The 17,556-nt window shown below is 33.0% G+C and overlaps 4 protein-coding genes, 1 long non-coding RNA gene and 1 other non-coding gene across 6 annotated transcripts; 5 read left to right on the top strand and 1 right to left on the bottom strand.

Annotated features, from left to right (window-relative positions):
• Window positions 1-6,259: 6,259 nt before the first annotated feature.
• Window positions 6,260-9,575, bottom strand: LOC17885163 (denticleless protein homolog). Its single transcript, XM_006290812.2, has 16 exons — window positions 9,409-9,575; window positions 9,207-9,319; window positions 8,961-9,069; window positions 8,818-8,882; window positions 8,685-8,723; window positions 8,494-8,590; window positions 8,313-8,403; window positions 8,158-8,221; window positions 7,999-8,075; window positions 7,808-7,889; window positions 7,601-7,680; window positions 7,415-7,499; window positions 7,245-7,313; window positions 7,094-7,161; window positions 6,905-6,953; window positions 6,260-6,804 (listed from the first exon to the last, which is right to left on the bottom strand). Exons 1-16 carry the CDS (start codon window positions 9,473-9,475, stop codon window positions 6,376-6,378), a joined length of 1,584 nt encoding a protein of 527 aa, XP_006290874.2. The 5' UTR covers window positions 9,476-9,575; the 3' UTR covers window positions 6,260-6,375.
• Window positions 9,576-10,349: 774 nt separating this feature from the next.
• On the top strand, window positions 10,350-10,962 carry LOC17887516 (cyclin-dependent protein kinase inhibitor SMR7). The gene has a single exon (XM_006292027.2). The coding sequence runs from the start codon at window positions 10,457-10,459 to the stop codon at window positions 10,778-10,780; it is 324 nt and encodes a 107-aa protein (XP_006292089.1). The 5' UTR covers window positions 10,350-10,456; the 3' UTR covers window positions 10,781-10,962.
• Window positions 10,963-11,267: 305 nt separating this feature from the next.
• On the top strand, window positions 11,268-12,511 carry LOC17886519 (ubiquinol oxidase 1c, mitochondrial). Its single transcript, XM_006293171.1, has 4 exons — window positions 11,268-11,570; window positions 11,660-11,788; window positions 11,883-12,371; window positions 12,452-12,511. Exons 1-4 carry the CDS (start codon window positions 11,268-11,270, stop codon window positions 12,509-12,511), a joined length of 981 nt encoding a protein of 326 aa, XP_006293233.1.
• Window positions 12,512-12,935: 424 nt separating this feature from the next.
• LOC111830690 lies at window positions 12,936-13,268 on the top strand. The gene is made up of 2 exons (XR_002834011.1): window positions 12,936-13,001; window positions 13,089-13,268. It is a non-coding gene; the product is annotated as an uncharacterized LOC111830690 (long non-coding RNA).
• A 443-nt stretch (window positions 13,269-13,711) lies between these two features.
• Window positions 13,712-16,889, top strand: LOC17887434. Its single transcript, XM_006291159.2, has 12 exons — window positions 13,712-13,845; window positions 13,933-14,031; window positions 14,116-14,200; window positions 14,451-14,520; window positions 14,655-14,715; window positions 14,810-14,863; window positions 14,974-15,130; window positions 15,232-15,331; window positions 15,590-15,702; window positions 15,866-15,972; window positions 16,126-16,236; window positions 16,326-16,889. The coding sequence occupies exons 1-12, from the start codon at window positions 13,753-13,755 to the stop codon at window positions 16,449-16,451; spliced, it is 1,176 nt and encodes a 391-aa protein (XP_006291221.2). The 5' UTR covers window positions 13,712-13,752; the 3' UTR covers window positions 16,452-16,889.
• A 321-nt stretch (window positions 16,890-17,210) lies between these two features.
• Window positions 17,211-17,313, top strand: LOC111830813. Its single transcript, XR_002834142.1, has one exon. It is a non-coding gene; the product is annotated as a U6 spliceosomal RNA (small nuclear RNA).
• Window positions 17,314-17,556: the final 243 nt, after the last annotated feature.

The following is a 17,556-nucleotide window of genomic DNA, read 5'->3' as shown; positions in this document are numbered from 1 at the left end:
ACTTTGACTTTCTTAAAACGAAAACTTCTTCTAATACAAATTTTGAAACGAGTTTTGACTATATATATAGCTTAAAATCATAGAGAACATATTTTCGTAGTATTTATAACAAAACTAATGGGAATGAAATATTTTATAATATATAAATATGATCGATTAAAGATTTTCGTACTGCATTCTTTTAACCGGCATGAGAATATATACGTTGCTTCTTAAAAAAAAACGATCGACTAAATATCAAATGAGTCCTATCTTATTATATAAACTTTAGTTTTCAAAGTTAGCCATTAAAAAGATCGTGACATGTGTCAATTATAAACGATAAGATGTTGACATGTATCGATTCTAATTTTGTTGATATTTAGATAAAATAGAAATATTATTAACCCTATCGAAAAAGGAAATATATAAAATAAATATTATAATGAATTATATATTAAAAAAAATTAATAAAATTAAACAAATAACTTAATTTCAGTTATGTCGATTTGGTTTATTAATAAGATAGGGATTTAAAATTTATAATTAACAAGAATTTATGTCGATTTTACCTTGGATTTCAAAGTCAGTCATTAACAAGATCGTGACATGTGTCAATTATAAACGATTAGATGTTGACACGTGTCGATTCTAATTTTGTTAATATTTAGATAAAATAGAAATATCAATAACCCTATCGAAAAAGGAAATATATAAAATAAATATTCTAAAGAATTATATATTAAAAAATATTAATAAAATTCAACAAATAACCTAATTTCAGCTATGTCAATTTGGTTTATTAATAAGATAGAGATTTAAAATTTATAATTAACAAGAATATATGTCGGTTTTTATTTACATAAGAGGATTAAGGTTTAAACTTTAAGTTTACAATTAAAACATGTTACTTATTGGTTTGGGTATATAAATGATAAATGAGAGTTATAGTTTATCTTTGTAAATTAAATTATGGTTTAATTTTAACAATTAAACGAGATTATATGACGAAACTTGGTTTTTAAATTTATTAACTCACGTGATAATGATAAGTGTCAAGTAAAACAGAAGATGTCGCAACATGTTATATCTAATTTTATTAATATTAAGATCAAAATAGAATTTTTAAACAACATTAAAAAAACAAAATATTTAAAATAATTATAAAAAATTAAAGAGAATTTTTGAGAAATACCCCTTTTAGTGTACCCCTTTCCAAAAATACCCTTTATCTATCCATTTTCAAAAATATTCCTGTTTAAATATGAAAAATTATAAAGTTTTATATGGTTCATAAGGTAGTTTTATATAATAACTACTACTTGGAAATTTGATACAGATATTTTATAATGTTTTAAAAGGTCTTAAATCGTTTTTACAAGTTTTATAAGGTTTTTAAAAGGGTTTATAAGGTTTTTAAAAGGTATTTATAAGTTATTTTATGCTATTTATGAAAGATGTATAAAAGTTATATATATATATATAAAGGTAATTTGTGTGTATATTTATCAAGTTTACACACATATTTGGATAAATTTCAACATTTTTAGTGGTTTTTTAATAAAGTTTGAAATAAGGGTATTTTTAAAAAGTGGTACTGGAAAAAGGGTATTTTTGATAAATTAAAAAGTAAAAAAAAATGATATTTATCAAAAACAAATATGTGTAAGCTTATATATATAGACACAAATTATCTTTATATGTGTGTAAATTTATATCTATATTTCATAAATACCTTTTAAAAACCTTTTAAAAATTATTTAAAAAATATATAAAAACTTTGAAAACCTTATAAAAACCTTATAAAAATCTTATAATACCTTATAAAAAGGAGATTTCAAATAAAGAAAAAATACAATACGTTAATCTTATAAAATATTTTCATTATCGTGAATATTATGTAATATTTAAATATTTTTATTCACTAAGTTAATCTAAATAAGTTAGTCATTAATTTGACATGTGTCAATTGTATCGGTAAGATATTGACATGTGTAAATTTAAGATATATTAAAATATATTAAAATTAAATTTATAAACCTATCATAAAAACAATTCTACATAAGTAATACATATAAAAGTATACCTAATTATAATGGATTGTAAATTTCATTGTCTAAAACATAACCTTATATTTCTTCAGAAAATTTTAACAGCTTTTAATATATTTTTGATAAACCTATATTTTTGTTATCAAATATTATTTAAAATATATTAAAATTTAATGAAACATTTTTCTTTTTGAGAAAATATAATTTAAGTATATATTTGCGATATCTTATTATATAAACCTTGTTTTTCAGAGTTAGTCATTAACAAGATCGTGACACGTGTTAACTGAATTAATAAGATGCTGACATGTGTCAGATAATTAGTGGCAACCTTGGTTTTCAAAGTTAGCTATTAACAAGATCGTGACACGTATTAACTGAATTAATAAGATTTTGACATGTGTTAGAAATAGTGGTAATAAATTATATAATTTAGTTTAAATATTTTCAAAATTGAAAAAGAAAATAAAAATTCAGGAAATTTAACAATTACTTAGTAGTAATCCTAAAATAAAATTGATAGTATTTATAAAATAAAATTATTAATAAAAAATTATAAAAACTAGGTCTAAGGAATTAAAAAATAACAAAAAAAAAATACAATAATTTAGTCAACTATAAGTTATTCTTAGAAAATATTCGCATTATCGTGAATATTATGTAATAACTATTTGAATAGCAGATTATTTAATAAATAACGTCAGAATAAAATGGCCAATTTGTCATCTACCAAATAAAAAAAAGTGAAAAATATAGCATATTGATTGAAAAAATAAGAAAAATAGGATTAGGGGCATGAAAAATTACCTTTGGTGTTGTGATGTTTTAGTGATAATGGTGGGTGGTGGCTACATGTGGCTGAAAGTGGTGGCACTGGTCGGAGACGGTGGTGTCACAAATGGTGGTGGCGATGGCCGAAGACGGTAGTGGTGGCGATGGCCGGAGACATCAGCGGTGGCGGTGGCCGGAGACGGCAGTGGTGGCAGTGGCCGGAGATAGCAGCAGTGGCAGTGGCCAAAGACGACGGTGGTGGCAGTGGCTGTTGGTGGCCGGAGGTTGTGGCTGCTGGTCACCGGAGGCATTGGTATTCGATAGCCGGAGGTTGTGGCTGCTGGTCACCGGAGGCATTGGTAGTCGATAGCCGGAGGTTGTGGCTGCTGGTGGCCGGAGGCGGCGGTGGTTTGTGGCTGGATGTTGAGCGGCCGGTGGCTGGAGGTGGTGGTGGTAGGAATGTGATGATAAGTCAGAACACCAGACCCTAAAGATAATAAATTCTCAACCCAAACTTTTAATCATGTAATGTGGTTAAACATGTCAATAATACATATATTACAATGAATATAAAATTTTAGTGGTTAGAGTAGTCACTCGCTTAATTATAGTTCTTTTGAATGTTAAATCTACTAAAATCTCAATTAAAAATTTCATTAAAAATAATTATAAATAAACAATGCAAAAACACTAAAAATATAAAAAATAAGGATTCATAAAAAAAAGTGAAATGGGTAACAATACATAAATTAGAAAATAACCAAAACCCGTGCAACGCACGGGTCCATATCTAGTATATATATATCAGTTGCGACTACGTATTAATTTATATCTAAAGTTAGTATAAACCTTTAAACCAAAGATACGTATGATTTAGTAATCATAGGTTAGGACTTTGTGGAATTGGTTGTTGAAAATATGTATAATACGGAAAAAAATGTTTAATAGCATTATTGCAAGTCAAGTGTTTAGTATGGCCACAAACAATCATTACATATACACAATTATTTGATCAAAACTTATTCTAATAATAATGCAACTATTCTCTTCCTTTCTTATTTTTAATTTTGTTAAACACCTTTTTCATTTTATTACATTATTAGTCGATTGCCCGCGCTACGCGCGAGAGTTTTATTACGTTGTTTATGAGTAATTGATTTGTATTTTATTTCATACTTATTTTCTCCAATATAGCATACATTTATTTTCTAACTCCTGTTGTGTTTGTATAAAAAAATCTATTTTAATTTAGTTTTGATAGCAGTTGAGAAATTAAGTGTGTATAGTATAAATCAATGTGTAGGCGTAAACGGAAGTGTTATGGAGAATTGTAAGAAAAATGTGTTATTAAGACTTCCACCAAATATAGATCTATATGATGTTAATATTGTGGATCCTTTTAAAATGTTGGCCCGAAACTTGAGAATGATTTGTGGATTTTGTGCGGATTGTTGTATTTTTTATTTATTGATTTGGCAATCTGTTGTTTATTATCTATTTATTTTGGTTTTTAATGTTTTTGTTTGTTATTTTTATTTGTTATATTATCTTTTTATATATTTTCATATACTTTTTTAGGTTTTTATTGAATTTGACGTAATTTATGTATCGTTATGATCACTTATATACTATTATATATACGTTTAGATTTCTCGTTTTATATATTTTCCGTATTTTCATATAAAATAACTTTAAAATTTAACATATTGTATTAGTATAATCTATTTTTCAATACTCAATTTTGGATTAAAAGCATTTGATTCAATTTATGAAATATCAAATTTGTTTTTTTCTTTATGATCATGTTATAAACTAATATTTCACTTTCAATTTTATTTTTCATGTTCAAAATTTTATAAATACATTACATAAATTTTTGTTTATTCTACCATGAATTTAAAATTTACTTCCATTCTAAAATCCAGTAACACATTAAAAAATTTAACCTATGATCATTTGAAAATTAAAGTTAAATTATATTATTACCACTAATAAAAATTTATGATATTGTTTTTCTTGTTTTAAAATTTTATTATTTTATATAATTCATTTTTTATCTATATAAACTTTCTACTAATTGTAACTTATAAGTAACATAAATATGGACTAAATGCATAATTTAAATTTATTTTAGTGTAAAAATAAAAATATTGCTTAGGTGGATGCTTAGGTGGCATCATGAGAAGAGAGAAAAACTAACTTTATATATATAGATGCATATTAGCATATACATACGTCGAACCCATTAGATACGACTAGTTTTAGTGGTCTCTAATCTTATTTTCACTAAACTTTTTCTTCCATTTGTCTCTTTATAAATTATTTGTGTACCCTTTGACAAAATTATAAATAAGCCATTTTAGAAAACAGCAATGGACAAAATAAAAATTTATTTGTTTATCTTCTAACATGTTTGGATAACCATGACATAATAAAGTCCAAATTATTATATGGATTTTTCAATGTTACTTGTTCATTTTTTTTTTTTGTTAAAACGTCATATTGGAAATTTTACGTCCACATAAGAAAACGTCTACATTGTACATAGATAGAAAAATCACTGCTTCGTTACGGTTAAATGAATTATCGAAATTGGAACGATGGAAATATATTAATTTTGTTTTATTGCCATTTGCTTATTTTATTTTTATTTTTTTGTCATTTATGATTTACCTAATTTCTCTAATCTAATCGTAATTGAGTTTGATGAGCTCATATGTGAACTCTCTTAGACCATCTCCAAAGGGAGCTCCTTTAAAAAAAAATTAAGGGTTCATAAGATTAATATCATTAAAAATAAATCAAAAACAGTTTTATTTTTTAGTAGCGATCCTAATTGTAGGAATTTAGAGAGCGGTGCCTAAGCCAAATGTATCAATTTTATTGGGTAGGACCTGTAGCGAAGAGAAAAGAAAAAAAAGTTCTCGGTTTCTCTCTCTCTTTGTCATGATATTCTTTTTTTCTTTTTTCTTTTTCCCCTAAAATTTTTTTTTAGCACTCCAAAATAAACACTTTCCTTTGGAGATGCTCTTATATACTAGTAGTAGTAATAGGATTGTGAAGCTTTATTGAAGGGATGGAAAATTACTAGTATTTGGAACCATCTTAACTAAACCATTAGCCCGAGAAGGTTGCGGATGATGTGTTCTATCATCTTGATTCTTGAGGGACTGATGTGTGCTACCTTGATTCTTGAGAGACTGTGATGCATAAATGAAGGATAAAGTTATATTTAAGTTATGTTATGCAAGTCGATGGACATTAAAGATGGAATTGAAAAGGCTACTTAGGTAAGGAAATGATATTGGCACTATCATACACACATGTTGCTCTTGGTGAGAAAGATATGTATGAGAAGGGTGCAATGTCTATGTTGAGTTTGAGGATGAGAAGGTGGTAACAAAGAAGACATATGATGACAACAAATTCAAATCAGAGCATTAACAATTGGTAAAACATATTTTAACACTTTCTGATATACTTGATGCAAAACTTTCAGATGTCAATCTGATTCTAAGGCTTACAATTTCTGTACAATAGACTTCGGAAAAGAGTATTAAAGGAGAGACTAAGGTTAGGGACTGACAAGAAAATAATCTCTAATGGTTCGCCTTTTGACTGAGGAAGGAGGGTTTAGTACAGAGGATGGACTGTTGAATGTGGTTTCTGGTGTTCTCTCGCATATTACATCTTCTCCTTCTTCTGATGATGGTGATGATAATGATAATGATGATGATAATGATAATGATGATGATAATGATGTTTTCTTCTTCTGAGACTCTGGAGTTCCGATGATAGGCATTGACTGATTATTAATATAATCATCTGATGATGATGATGATAATGGTGAATGCTTTTGGGGACTCTCAGCTTCTCTGTTCATCTCAAGTATTTCTTTGGCTTCACTATTTGACAATGCGGTTACTCTGCGTTTGACTCTAGACGGAGACGCTGATGAGTTTGCGTCTGAACAGCGGTTGTTCTCTATGTTCCACAATCGTACCTGATTATGAACATACATGAAGTCAGTAAAAGGCAAAGAGAATACACTAATCTTTTGCTTGTAATCAACATATATGTGAAATGTTTTGTTATCGACTTACTGTGAAATCATCTGAAGCTGTTGCAACTTTCCCAATCTCTGATGGAGACCTGCACAATAGATTTGGCACCAGTTCAGTTATTAGCTAGTTGGAAGCAGTGATTTAAGAATTAAGAGTGAAGTTTCTTTGTCATCGTTTATTATTGTTGAATGGTTAAAAAATAGAAGAGGGTTGGTGAAGTGGATTTACCAATCTACTGCAGTAACTTCAAAGTCGTGGCCTTTTAAGAGTGTAGGATCTACGTGAGGCTTGTTGACCTAAAATTTGTAATGTTAGTCAAATAAGTCTTGATCCATTGATTTATTAGAGGATGTCAAATTGAGTGGCAAAGGATTCAAACCTGCCATATGTAAGCGTTTCCATCACTTGAACCACTCAAAATATATTCACCATCAGGACTAATCATTGTCTGCAGAGCAATATTGAGATGGTGAGCAGATGAAAAATGTTGTAAAAGCAAATCAATTGTGTGATTGAAGGGAATATTGTGAACTAAGGTATTAGTATTACCCTTACGAAGAAAGAATCTATTCGGCAGCCAGAAAAAGATTGTACAGGCCCTTTGTCAAGCTGCCGCGTGTTGTATAGATAGATTCTGTAACAGATTGTTGAAATAGAGAGAAAATATCAAGTTAAAACTGGACTGTTTGACGAGGAATATCTCACTTAGAAAAGTTAGTGTCTTAAAAATCAAACCTATTGTCCTTGCATGAAGCTGTGAGAAGGGTTCCACTTGAGTCCTGTGACAAGGATACTATACCATGTGATCTGTTTTCCTGAACAAATTAAAAAAACCAGGATAAATATTAGCCTGATTCATCCCTTCAGTCAGATTGAGGGTTAAGCTATTCACTTCAAACCCATTCAGAACATATATGCGACTGAAAAGGCAGTTTAGCCTACCTTAGTGTTTGTTGGGTCTGACTGTGGAGATGCTTGAGCAATAGGAACTTTCAGCTTCCTTGTATCCCAAAATTTCAAGGCACTAAAAGAATAGCAGGGAAAAAAAAACCCAAAGAATGTAAAGAATAATTCTATATGCTTTAAAGGGTAACACTACCTTTATATGAACCCAATAGATGTTGTGCAAGTACCTGTCAGGTGCTCCAGCAGTGGCAATTGTGATCTCGTCCTTGAGATAAAGCACAGAGGTAATGCTTGACGAAGCAGCCTGAAAACATGAAGCCATAAGCAGAGAAGACAGGAGAAAATAGATAAAATGGGAAGGATTCACAAATGAGCAAGAGTAAAACCTTGCGACGTCTGATTCTCTTTGAAAGAGGGGATAGATGAGCTCCTTTAACCATGTCAGTAGAGCTGTATGAAGACCAAAACAACTATCAAGATGGTTTTAAAGAAGAAACCAAAAAACAAAAAAGATCTTCACAGCTAAGTTTATAGGACTTACTTGATACAGAGTTCCTCTTTGTATGAACTACTTTTACATCTTAAATCCCATAGCGCAAAACATCCATCTCTTGAACCAGATACAAGAAGATCTACAAGCAGCAAGAGCCAAGAGTCAGAGTCGTCTTGACCAAATATATCAATTAGTAAAACAAAAAAAGAGTTATTTGCAAGAAACAAACCAGAATTAGTTGGATGTGGACACATTGATTTTACAGTTCCTGTGTGTCCTATAAGAACTCCAGTACACTTATTCTCCTCTACATCCCACAATTTAATCTGCATTTAAGCGTATATGAATATCAGTGTCACAATCCTTTCCTCACAAACTAGTGAATTAAAAAAACATTGAGTCACCATCACCACTACTTACAGTTTGATCACCGGAAGCAGTCAGAAGACAACTATCTCCCTGCAGCATAATTTGCAATGAGTGAACATCAAATGAGCTTCACTTAGTTCCATAAATGATTCAGAAAATTAAACGGCATATTACTATAACGTACCTTGATCCAAGAAATGTCAAACACAGCATTATAATGAGCAATCCAGTCACGAAATCTAGCATTCTCTACACATTTGAAACAAACAAAAATCAGTATTCTATTAAGCTCCGGTGAAATTATAAATGCCTGGGACGACTCAATACCTGTATTCTCTTGGTGAGTTGCAGAAGAGTCAAACTTCTTACTCGAATTAAACAAACTCACATGGCCATCTTCATCTGATACCGCGAAAAATCGAGAATTCCGGCTAGTCTATACGTTTTAAAACAAAATCTTTGTTAAACCTAAATCACAAACGATCACAGAGGTATAGATTTCTAAAATCCCACAACAAACTCAGAAGATCTAGCTACATTGAGAAATCAATTGAACCAGAATTTGAACCATACCTTACAAAACGAAACAGCCAACGGCGGAGTTCGAATCCCGTCGTGTTCCACCGCTACGCCGGCTAATTCTCTGCAAGTCAGCTCGGAATCTGGGAAGAACGGTCTCTTCCGTACTAGAACCCAAGAAAAAAAAAGGTTGAATAAGAACAATCTGAAGAAGCTGAATCTCAGATTTACGGATTTGAAATTGTATGTAAAATACCTCGAAATCCGTTGAGCTCTCTGAGTCCGATGTTGACGAAGACGGATCTAGATCTGGAGGATTCCATGAGAGAGTCTCTGCTGCAATCGAGGGAGAGAAGGAGAGAATGATAAAGGAGAGAGAAGCGGCGGAGGAGAAATGAGTTTATGATTTGATTTTTGCCGGTGGAGGAAAAGTTTATCATCTCAATCCGGCGGGACACTGGATTTTTTTTGGGCGGTGTGGTCTCGCACTTTGACGCGGGAAAATTTTAATTTTCCCCCAAAATCGAAAATATTTCATTTTTGTTTTCTGAGAATAGAGAAAGACCTTAAATTCATCTTCACAATACTCATTTCATTTTCTTATAAGGCCCAAATTTGTTGGCCCATTTGGTTTGGAGAGCATGGATTAAAATAATAAAACTCTCCACTTTTTTTGGTCAATTTTTTTTTTTTTGTCAATAAAACTCTCCTTAAGTTCTAGATATACACAATAACACAACCAAAGAAAAAAAAAATCCAGATTTTATATAAAAAAAATGAATTATTTAAACTTCATTTGTTGAAAAAAAAATAATTGTTCACTATGTTAAATGAATTAATTTTTACCACTAAAACAAATGTGATTTTTTTTTACTGTATATATGTTTATCAGTTAAACCGGAATATACCGGTAACTGAATCAAACCGATAACTGATGATCGAATTTAACCAAAAGAAATTCGTATAATTTTAGCAGTAGTTAACCGGATAACATTCGAACCGTTTTATCTGAATAAACCGAATTGAAAAAGATCCGAGATTTTCCCGGGAAAAAACATTATTGTCAACTTCCAATTATACCCTTTACTCTACTTCTCCCACCTAATAATCTTCCTCTGAAAGCTTCGTTCTCTATTAATTCCTGGAGAAGCAACCAAATCGCAAAGGCACAGCTTCTCTTTAAGAGTAACCATCATCTTTAACTTACTTAAAACTCATTCCTTCTTCCTCCAAATTGAAAAAATATCTATTTTCTCTTTTTTTTCTTGTTTCCTCATCTTCATCTTCTACTTTTATTCAAGGAAATGGAAATTTCAAAGAATTCTCAAATTAGCAGAGGATTAGACGATAATGATGGTAAAAAATGGGTCTTCCCCAAAATTTCGATTCGGGCTTCTTTGAAACCTGTGAAGACGAAACTCAAAAAGCCAGCGAGAGAATCAGTTTCAGCTGAGGAGATTTGTGTCACTCCCAAAAGGAAAGAATCTAAAACGTCGGAGAAACTGAAATGTCCAGCTGCTCCAAGGAAACGTGGACCGGTGATGTTGAAGTGTCGGAGCAATAATATTGGTGTAGAGTACTTTGTGCCTCCTTCGGATTTGGAGTCTGTGTTTATACTACGCCGTTAATGTAAACAGACCCAAAAAAAAATACTAAGTTTGGCTTTTGTTTGTGTGTGCTCAAGTCATAAGTCATAACGTTTTCTTTGCTTACTCTTATGTTTGGTTTGGTATAAAAGTATAATACTCGTATGTTTTCACAAGTCTATTAAGCGTTCTAATTCGCAATCCCATCCACAAAAGCTTTTCTATTTAGCTTGTACAAGTAAGAAGTAAGAACCAGCAGTTTCACTCGGACGAATGATCTTCACGACTCTGTTCACGTTTTAGTCCTCCAAAGTATCTTCTGATTGGATTATTCCTAATCATTTAGAACAGGCCCAATGGGCCTTTAATGCGCTATCCGAACTCAAACCCGAACCCGACAGCTATTCTTGAACGGTTGACTTCTTGTCTAAAGCCCTTTTGTCTTCTTCTTTCTAAACCCCTAATTCTCAAAACTCTAGGGTTTTACGTTTTCCAAAAAACCAAAAAAAATCTCCATCGAAATCAGAATATGATCACTACCATACTACGTCGATCTCTCCTTGATGCATCAAAGCCGGCGACTTCCATTAATGCGGTTCTATCTCACCAACTTGCTCCAGCCAAACATTTTAGGGTTCCGGAGATGGGAGGCGTGAGAGATCTCAGCAAGATGACATTTGAAATAAAGAATACATCGGAGGAGGAGAAAGTATCAAGCAAGGATGATGATCAAGGTAACAAAGGGGAGCAATTAATCGTAAGTTATTGGGGTGTGAAGCCAATGAAAATCACCAAAGAAGATGGAACTCAATGGAAATGGACTTGCTTTCGGGTACATTACATATTCTTGTTACTATATGTTTTGTAGGTATTGTTACTTAATCTTGGTTGATTCATATGTATTGTGTGGAATCATGTTAGCCATGGGAGACGTATAAAGCTGACCTAAGCATAGATTTGAAGAAGCATCACGTTCCTTCCACTTTACCAGACAAATTTGCTTATTGGATGGTTAAATCTCTTCGTTGGCCTACCGATCTCTTCTTCCAGGTTCCATATGTTTTAGAAGATTTGGTTACTATGAACTTTAGAAGACTTTAAGTTTGTACTAATTTTACCAAACGGTTGAAACGTACGTACGTAGAGGCGGTATGGATGCAGAGCGATGATGCTAGAGACAGTAGCAGCGGTACCAGGAATGGTAGGAGGGATGCTTATGCACTTCAAATCGCTCAGACGTTTCGAACAAAGCGGTGGTTGGATCAAAGCCCTTTTGGAAGAAGCAGAGAACGAGAGAATGCACTTGATGACATTCATGGAAGTCGCGAAACCAAAGTGGTACGAACGAGCTCTTGTGATCGCCGTACAAGGAGTTTTCTTCAATGCTTATTTACTCGGATACCTAATCTCTCCCAAGTTCGCTCATCGTATGGTTGGATACCTTGAAGAAGAAGCAATACATTCTTACACTGAGTTTCTCAAGGAACTCGATAACGGTAACATCGAAAACGTTCCTGCGCCGGCTATTGCTATTGATTACTGGAGGCTTGAAGCTGACGCAACGCTTCGTGATGTTGTCATGGTGGTTCGTGCTGATGAGGCGCATCACCGTGACGTTAACCACTATGCATCCGTAAGTGTGTTATAAAATAATTATATACTATAGGTTAAAAAGATGTTTAGTTCTGTTAATGGTTTGTATAAACTGCGCAGGATATTCACTACCAAGGTCATGAGCTGAAAGAAGCTCCAGCTCCCATAGGATATCACTGAAATCAGAGAAGAGCTTCTACATTTTTTTTATTTTGGTGCTCTCCAAGTTAATTTTCTTAAATTACTACTCATCATGACTTCTTTGCAATTGAATCTTATGTTGAAGCTAATCCACCACCACATTATATAGTTTTGGAAAATATTAGATATTACATACATTAATTAGTTTTGTTACTTATAATGCAATATTTAAATGATGAAGTTCATTTTACGTGTATAACACATTAGACTACATGATTGATTGCGTAACAAAAATCTCACTATATATGAAACGAAAATATTAAGCTGAAATAAATTCCAATACATTAACTTCATCATGTAATGTTAACAAAAGCAAGTTTAAAAATAAAAAAAAATCTTAATCATGTAATGTAATAATCTGTATATTTTTTCTTCTTCTTTTTTGACATGTAATCCGTATATATTGGTGTGGAAGCTCCCTTAGTCCAGTGGTTGACGAAAGGTTGTTTAAAGCTTCTACACCAAAAAGGTATGGGGTTCGACACCCAAGTAATGCGATTTATTTAATTTGCAGATTAAGGAGATAAGCTTACACGAGATCTATAACAATGCACAGAGCCGTGATTCTACGCATGGAGAAGGAGGTGTCGTCAGGAAATGGTGTAATCTGTGGTGAATCTAAAAGGGTCGGACAGAATTGTCGGTAGTAAAATCGTCATTGTAACAATTCTCATAATTTGCAATAAATAATAAATCAAGAGTTAAAAAAAAAATCTGTCTATATTGGAAGTATATGTATTTTTAAATGTTTATTACTAACTTTTTTATGGAAAAAATTGTTTATATTTTAGTTATATATATTAGAGCAAAATTATCGGGGAGCTTTTAAGTTTTGCTCTTAACATGATTTTTCTCTTAAAAGGGTAAGAGCCTCCATTTTTTCTCTTAATTAAGAGACCATTCTTACCAAAATTCACTTTTTCTTTTTTAAGTAAGAGACTATTCTCACTCTTAAAACACTACCAATAATCAGGGGCGGACCCACATAGAAAAAAGTGGGGGCAGTTGCACCCACCAACCTATTAAAAACTAAAAATTTTACATTAATATTAAAGTTATAAGTGTAAAAATGGTTAAACTGCCCCCTTAGAGTGTTTGAGGTGGTGGGTTCAAGCATCATGTGCTACCTTTTTGCTAAGTCAACGTTTTAAAATCTTGGGAAAATCAATTTTTTTAGTCTGCCTGCTTTGCACAGAGAGACGACGACGACGAGAGAAACAATGGCAGAGGCTGGCGCGATCCGAACCATCGTGGAAGCGATTCACTCATCGCCGACGCAAGCCGTCGTATATCTTTCCGGCGGTGCCTCTCAGGTACGGTTTCTCTCTATCACTCTTTTTTTTTCTTTTTTTTTTGTAATGTAAATTAATTGCGTGATCCAACCAAAAGTGTTATTTCAGTCTTTAGGTTGGTTAATGTCAGTTCCAGGAGCTTCTAACACACTTCTTGAAACCGTGGTTCCGTATTCTATGATCTCTATGGTCCAATTACTCGGAAGGGTTTGTTCTCAATACCTCTCCAATTGATGATCAAATCGTTTCTTGGCTATTAAGTAGTTTTTAATCTCTCTCTCTCTGTCTCAGGTTCCGAATCAACATTGTAGCCAAGAAATTGCGAATGAGATGGCTTTGTTAGCTTATAATCGTGCTCTTAAGCTATCTAAACCAGGTTCTTACTTTACATTTCATTCTTTTAACATTGTTCTTTGCTTAGTAACATTTTGTTAGTTGAGTCCATGAAGTTTTTGTGTTCACGGGTTCAAATCTTGAAGTGGTGGTTTTAACTTTTATATTTGACCAGGGATGTATAGGCTTTAGAGGCCTTAGAACCTTTGGATTATCAATCGAAACATAGTTGTTGCTTATTAGCAAGAAGTAGGAATCTTGGATTGGTTTAACTTGCTAATTTTGGTGGATAGGATATGCGGTTCTTGGTGTCGGTTTCACGGGAACATTAGCAACTTCCCGGCCAAAGCGTGGGGATCATAGGTTATTATGTCCTGCTCTGAATATAAATGTGTTTTGCTTGAAATGTTAGCTTCAATTTAAGTTGCAGTCTGGCAAAAAAATTCAGGGGATTTAGATGTTTTCTCTTATTACTCATTGTTTTGTTCTGTGAGTAGGTTTTTTCTGTCAATCAGAGCATCTAACCGGATATGGGAAACTTCAGTCACTTTAATAAAGGTGATTGCAACAATTTTTCTTATGTATTGCTTTACTCTTTGTTGTTATCTATATCCTCATGTGTTTCTTCTCTTATTTGTGGAATTTTTTTTAGGGAAAACGAAGCCGAGAGGAAGAAGATAAATTGGCAAGCTGTGTACTAATCCAGGTGTGTTATATTAAAGCTAGTTTTACAACCTAATACGTCTAGGGGATAACCTTTCTTAGAGCATTGTACTTTGAGTTAGTTCTTAAAACCTTTTCTGGTTACTATCTTAGGCTATGGCCAAGGCATGCCAAGTTTCTGAGACACTTGACTCTGGCTTGACTGAGTCTGAGGTGCTTAATGAGTCTGAAACCCAGTTTAGTGAAGAAGAAGAACTAGAGCAGCTTATAGATGGAAAATTGTGCTCTAAGATTTATCCGTTTTCCAAAAGTAAGATTTTGGTCATTAGACTCCATAAAACTTGCTTAAAAGCTTGTTAACTGAGTCTTGCACTATTTGCCATTAATAATGTAGTTTCTATACCTATATAGCCGAATCATACGGGTCGGAGAAAAATAGAAAGATTATACTGCCTGGTTCGTTTAACCCGTTACATGAAGGTCATCTGAAGCTGTTGGAAGCTGCAATGAGGTAAGGCTAGTATGTCTGTATTATTCAATCACTCTGTATGTACAAAACTCTGCTGACTCTATGTTTCTTAGTTTAATCTGATATGCTATATTATGCAAGGTAATTAGTAATATGATCATTTCTTTAGTTGTGCTGTATCAATTGGTTCCATAGTTGGATTTTGGAGATTTCTTTGGCATTTTGACATTTTAATTATCTCCAAACAACAAATCTGATAACAAAGTGTAAACAATCTCACAAGCAGATTTGTTGATGCAGTGTTTCTGAGACCGGAGGGTATCCATGTTTTGAAATATCTGCGGTAAATGCAGACAAACCATCACTTACAGTTACAGAGATTAAAGACCGTGTCAAGCAATTTGAAGTACTTGGTACTGTGGAATCTTCATATTTCACTCACTAGTTATTCATGTTTTCAATCTTTGGCATCTCTGAGTCACAACAATCTTATGATCCAGATTCGAGTTATATAACCTTTTTCCAGTGCAAGTTTACGTGCCATTGTTTGATATTGGTTTAGTATCGGTTTTGCAGGAAAGACGGTGATAGTTTCAAATCAACCATTCTTCTACAAGAAAGCTGAAATCTTCCCAGGAAGTAGTTTTGTAATTGGCGCCGACACTGCATCAAGGCTTATAAATGTATGAACCTTTAGCCTAATCCTCTTTTTGTTTTTTCTCTAAACCTTACAATAAGATTTATATACTACACTAGTTTACTGTTGCAATCATGTACTCTATTCTTTCAAATCCACACTATAAAAAAAGAACTAAGCAACTTTTAACTTCTTACAGCCAAAGTACTATGAAGGAAGCAAAACAAGAATGTTGAAGGTACTAGGTGATTGCAAACGAACAGGTTGCAAGTTCCTTGTTGGTGGCCGCAATGTAGACGGTGTATATAAGGTTTTACCTCAACACTAGAATCTAAACCAATACGCATTGTCTATGTGGTTTTATAAAGTGTGCCTTACTTAATCCTTGCTCCTCTCCAGGTTGGTGGCGATCTTGATATTCCGGATGAAATAAAGGACATGTTTATCTCAATTCCAGAAAACACATTCCGGATGGATATATCCTCTACAGAGGTAAGAAAGAAGCAAAGAGGTTCTGTTTCATAATACACGAAGTAATGACACGCATCAAAGTCCGTAAATGTTAGTAACACGCATGAAACAGCTCTCAATAGAATGGGATGTCATGGTAATCTTCGTATGTATGTGTATGCTGAGAAAGAGAAACAATAAGTACTCGATGTTGCACAGGATTCTTCATTGTTTGAACTCGAGAAAATTTGTTCTCTTATTACTAGATCCTCCCGAAATGCCATCTCTTTCCGCAGACTCAATGGTTGATTGTGCAGAAGTTCTTGGTAGAGGAAAACCTGTAAGCGATGATGCCTCCTGTGCTGATTTGAGTTAGATATTTTGTTTTCTGTCGAAACATGTTTGGGGTTAATAATGTATGAGATAGAATTTTGTTTCAAACATCAAAAACCAAATGTTTCGTCTCTACCGTAACAATATGATTACCAATATTGCATAAGACTTTGGACTTTATGTACGTGAAGAGGGGTGAAACAAACATGTGAGAAAGAAGAAACGACGACCCTAGCAGCAGTCAGCAGAGAGTGTTACAATGATGTATTTATGTAAGCTTCACATCGCATTTATCCGTATTTAAATTTCAACCTTTGACAAATTAATTATCTTTGTTTTGGTCAGTCTCTACGAGTAATCAGAAAGAGGCCTTATATTTATATTAACGGGCCTTAATAAATAAGCCCATTTTGCTGTGGAAACTTGTATCATACGTCCCACATCGCAGTAGAACAAGAGAAGACGTCGTGTTTATATAGCGTTACAGTCGAACAAGTAATTGTCCCTTCGGGGGCATCCGTTAAAATTGGAACGATACAGAGAAGATTAGCATGGCCCCTGCGCAAGGATGACACGCACAAATCGAGAAATGGTCCAAATTTTTTTTTAGTTGTTGCAATTCTAATGTTGTTGTTTTGGTTTTGTTCCCATCTCTGTTCTGGTTAAAGCTTCAAACTCTTAGGCAGCATTGATCGAAGGGATTTTTTCCTTGTGTTTTGAGCATGTCTATGTATGTCTTCGTTCTCTGATCTATTGAGTCGTTACATTTGATTAAGTTTAGGAGTAAGCACGTTTTATTACGGTTGTTGCATTGGTAATTCAAGTGTTATCTGAAACTCCTTTCCCC

Source organism: Capsella rubella, unplaced genomic scaffold, assembly GCF_000375325.1.
Source record: "Capsella rubella cultivar Monte Gargano unplaced genomic scaffold, Caprub1_0 scaffold_5, whole genome shotgun sequence".
In the NCBI taxonomy this organism is placed as follows: Eukaryota; Viridiplantae; Streptophyta; class Magnoliopsida; order Brassicales; family Brassicaceae; genus Capsella; species Capsella rubella.
This window is presented reverse-complemented; position numbering and strand designations above follow the sequence as displayed.

Bases quoted from the DNA above. Each gene is read 5' to 3' on its own strand.
- LOC17887434 (XM_006291159.2), top strand. From the start codon at position 13,753: ATGGCAGAGGCTGGCGCGATCCGAACCATCGTGGAAGCGATTCACTCA. The intron at 15,703-15,865 runs GTACTGTGGAAT...TCGGTTTTGCAG, and splicing joins CAAGCAATTTGAAGTACTTG to GAAAGACGGTGATAGTTTCA. The intron at 16,237-16,325 runs GTTTTACCTCAA...GCTCCTCTCCAG, and splicing joins ATGTAGACGGTGTATATAAG to GTTGGTGGCGATCTTGATAT.
- LOC17885163 (XM_006290812.2), bottom strand. From the start codon at position 9,475: ATGGAATCCTCCAGATCTAGATCCGTCTTCGTCAACATCGGACTCAGA. The intron at 9,320-9,408 runs GTATTTTACATA...CTTGGGTTCTAG, and splicing joins AGAGCTCAACGGATTTCGAG to TACGGAAGAGACCGTTCTTC. The intron at 8,883-8,960 runs GTATTGAGTCGT...TCAAATGTGTAG, and splicing joins AACTCACCAAGAGAATACAG to AGAATGCTAGATTTCGTGAC.
- LOC17886519 (XM_006293171.1), top strand. From the start codon at position 11,268: ATGATCACTACCATACTACGTCGATCTCTCCTTGATGCATCAAAGCCG. The intron at 11,789-11,882 runs GTTCCATATGTT...GTACGTACGTAG, and splicing joins CTACCGATCTCTTCTTCCAG to AGGCGGTATGGATGCAGAGC. The intron at 12,372-12,451 runs GTAAGTGTGTTA...TAAACTGCGCAG, and splicing joins ACGTTAACCACTATGCATCC to GATATTCACTACCAAGGTCA.
- LOC17887516 (XM_006292027.2), top strand. From the start codon at position 10,457: ATGGAAATTTCAAAGAATTCTCAAATTAGCAGAGGATTAGACGATAAT.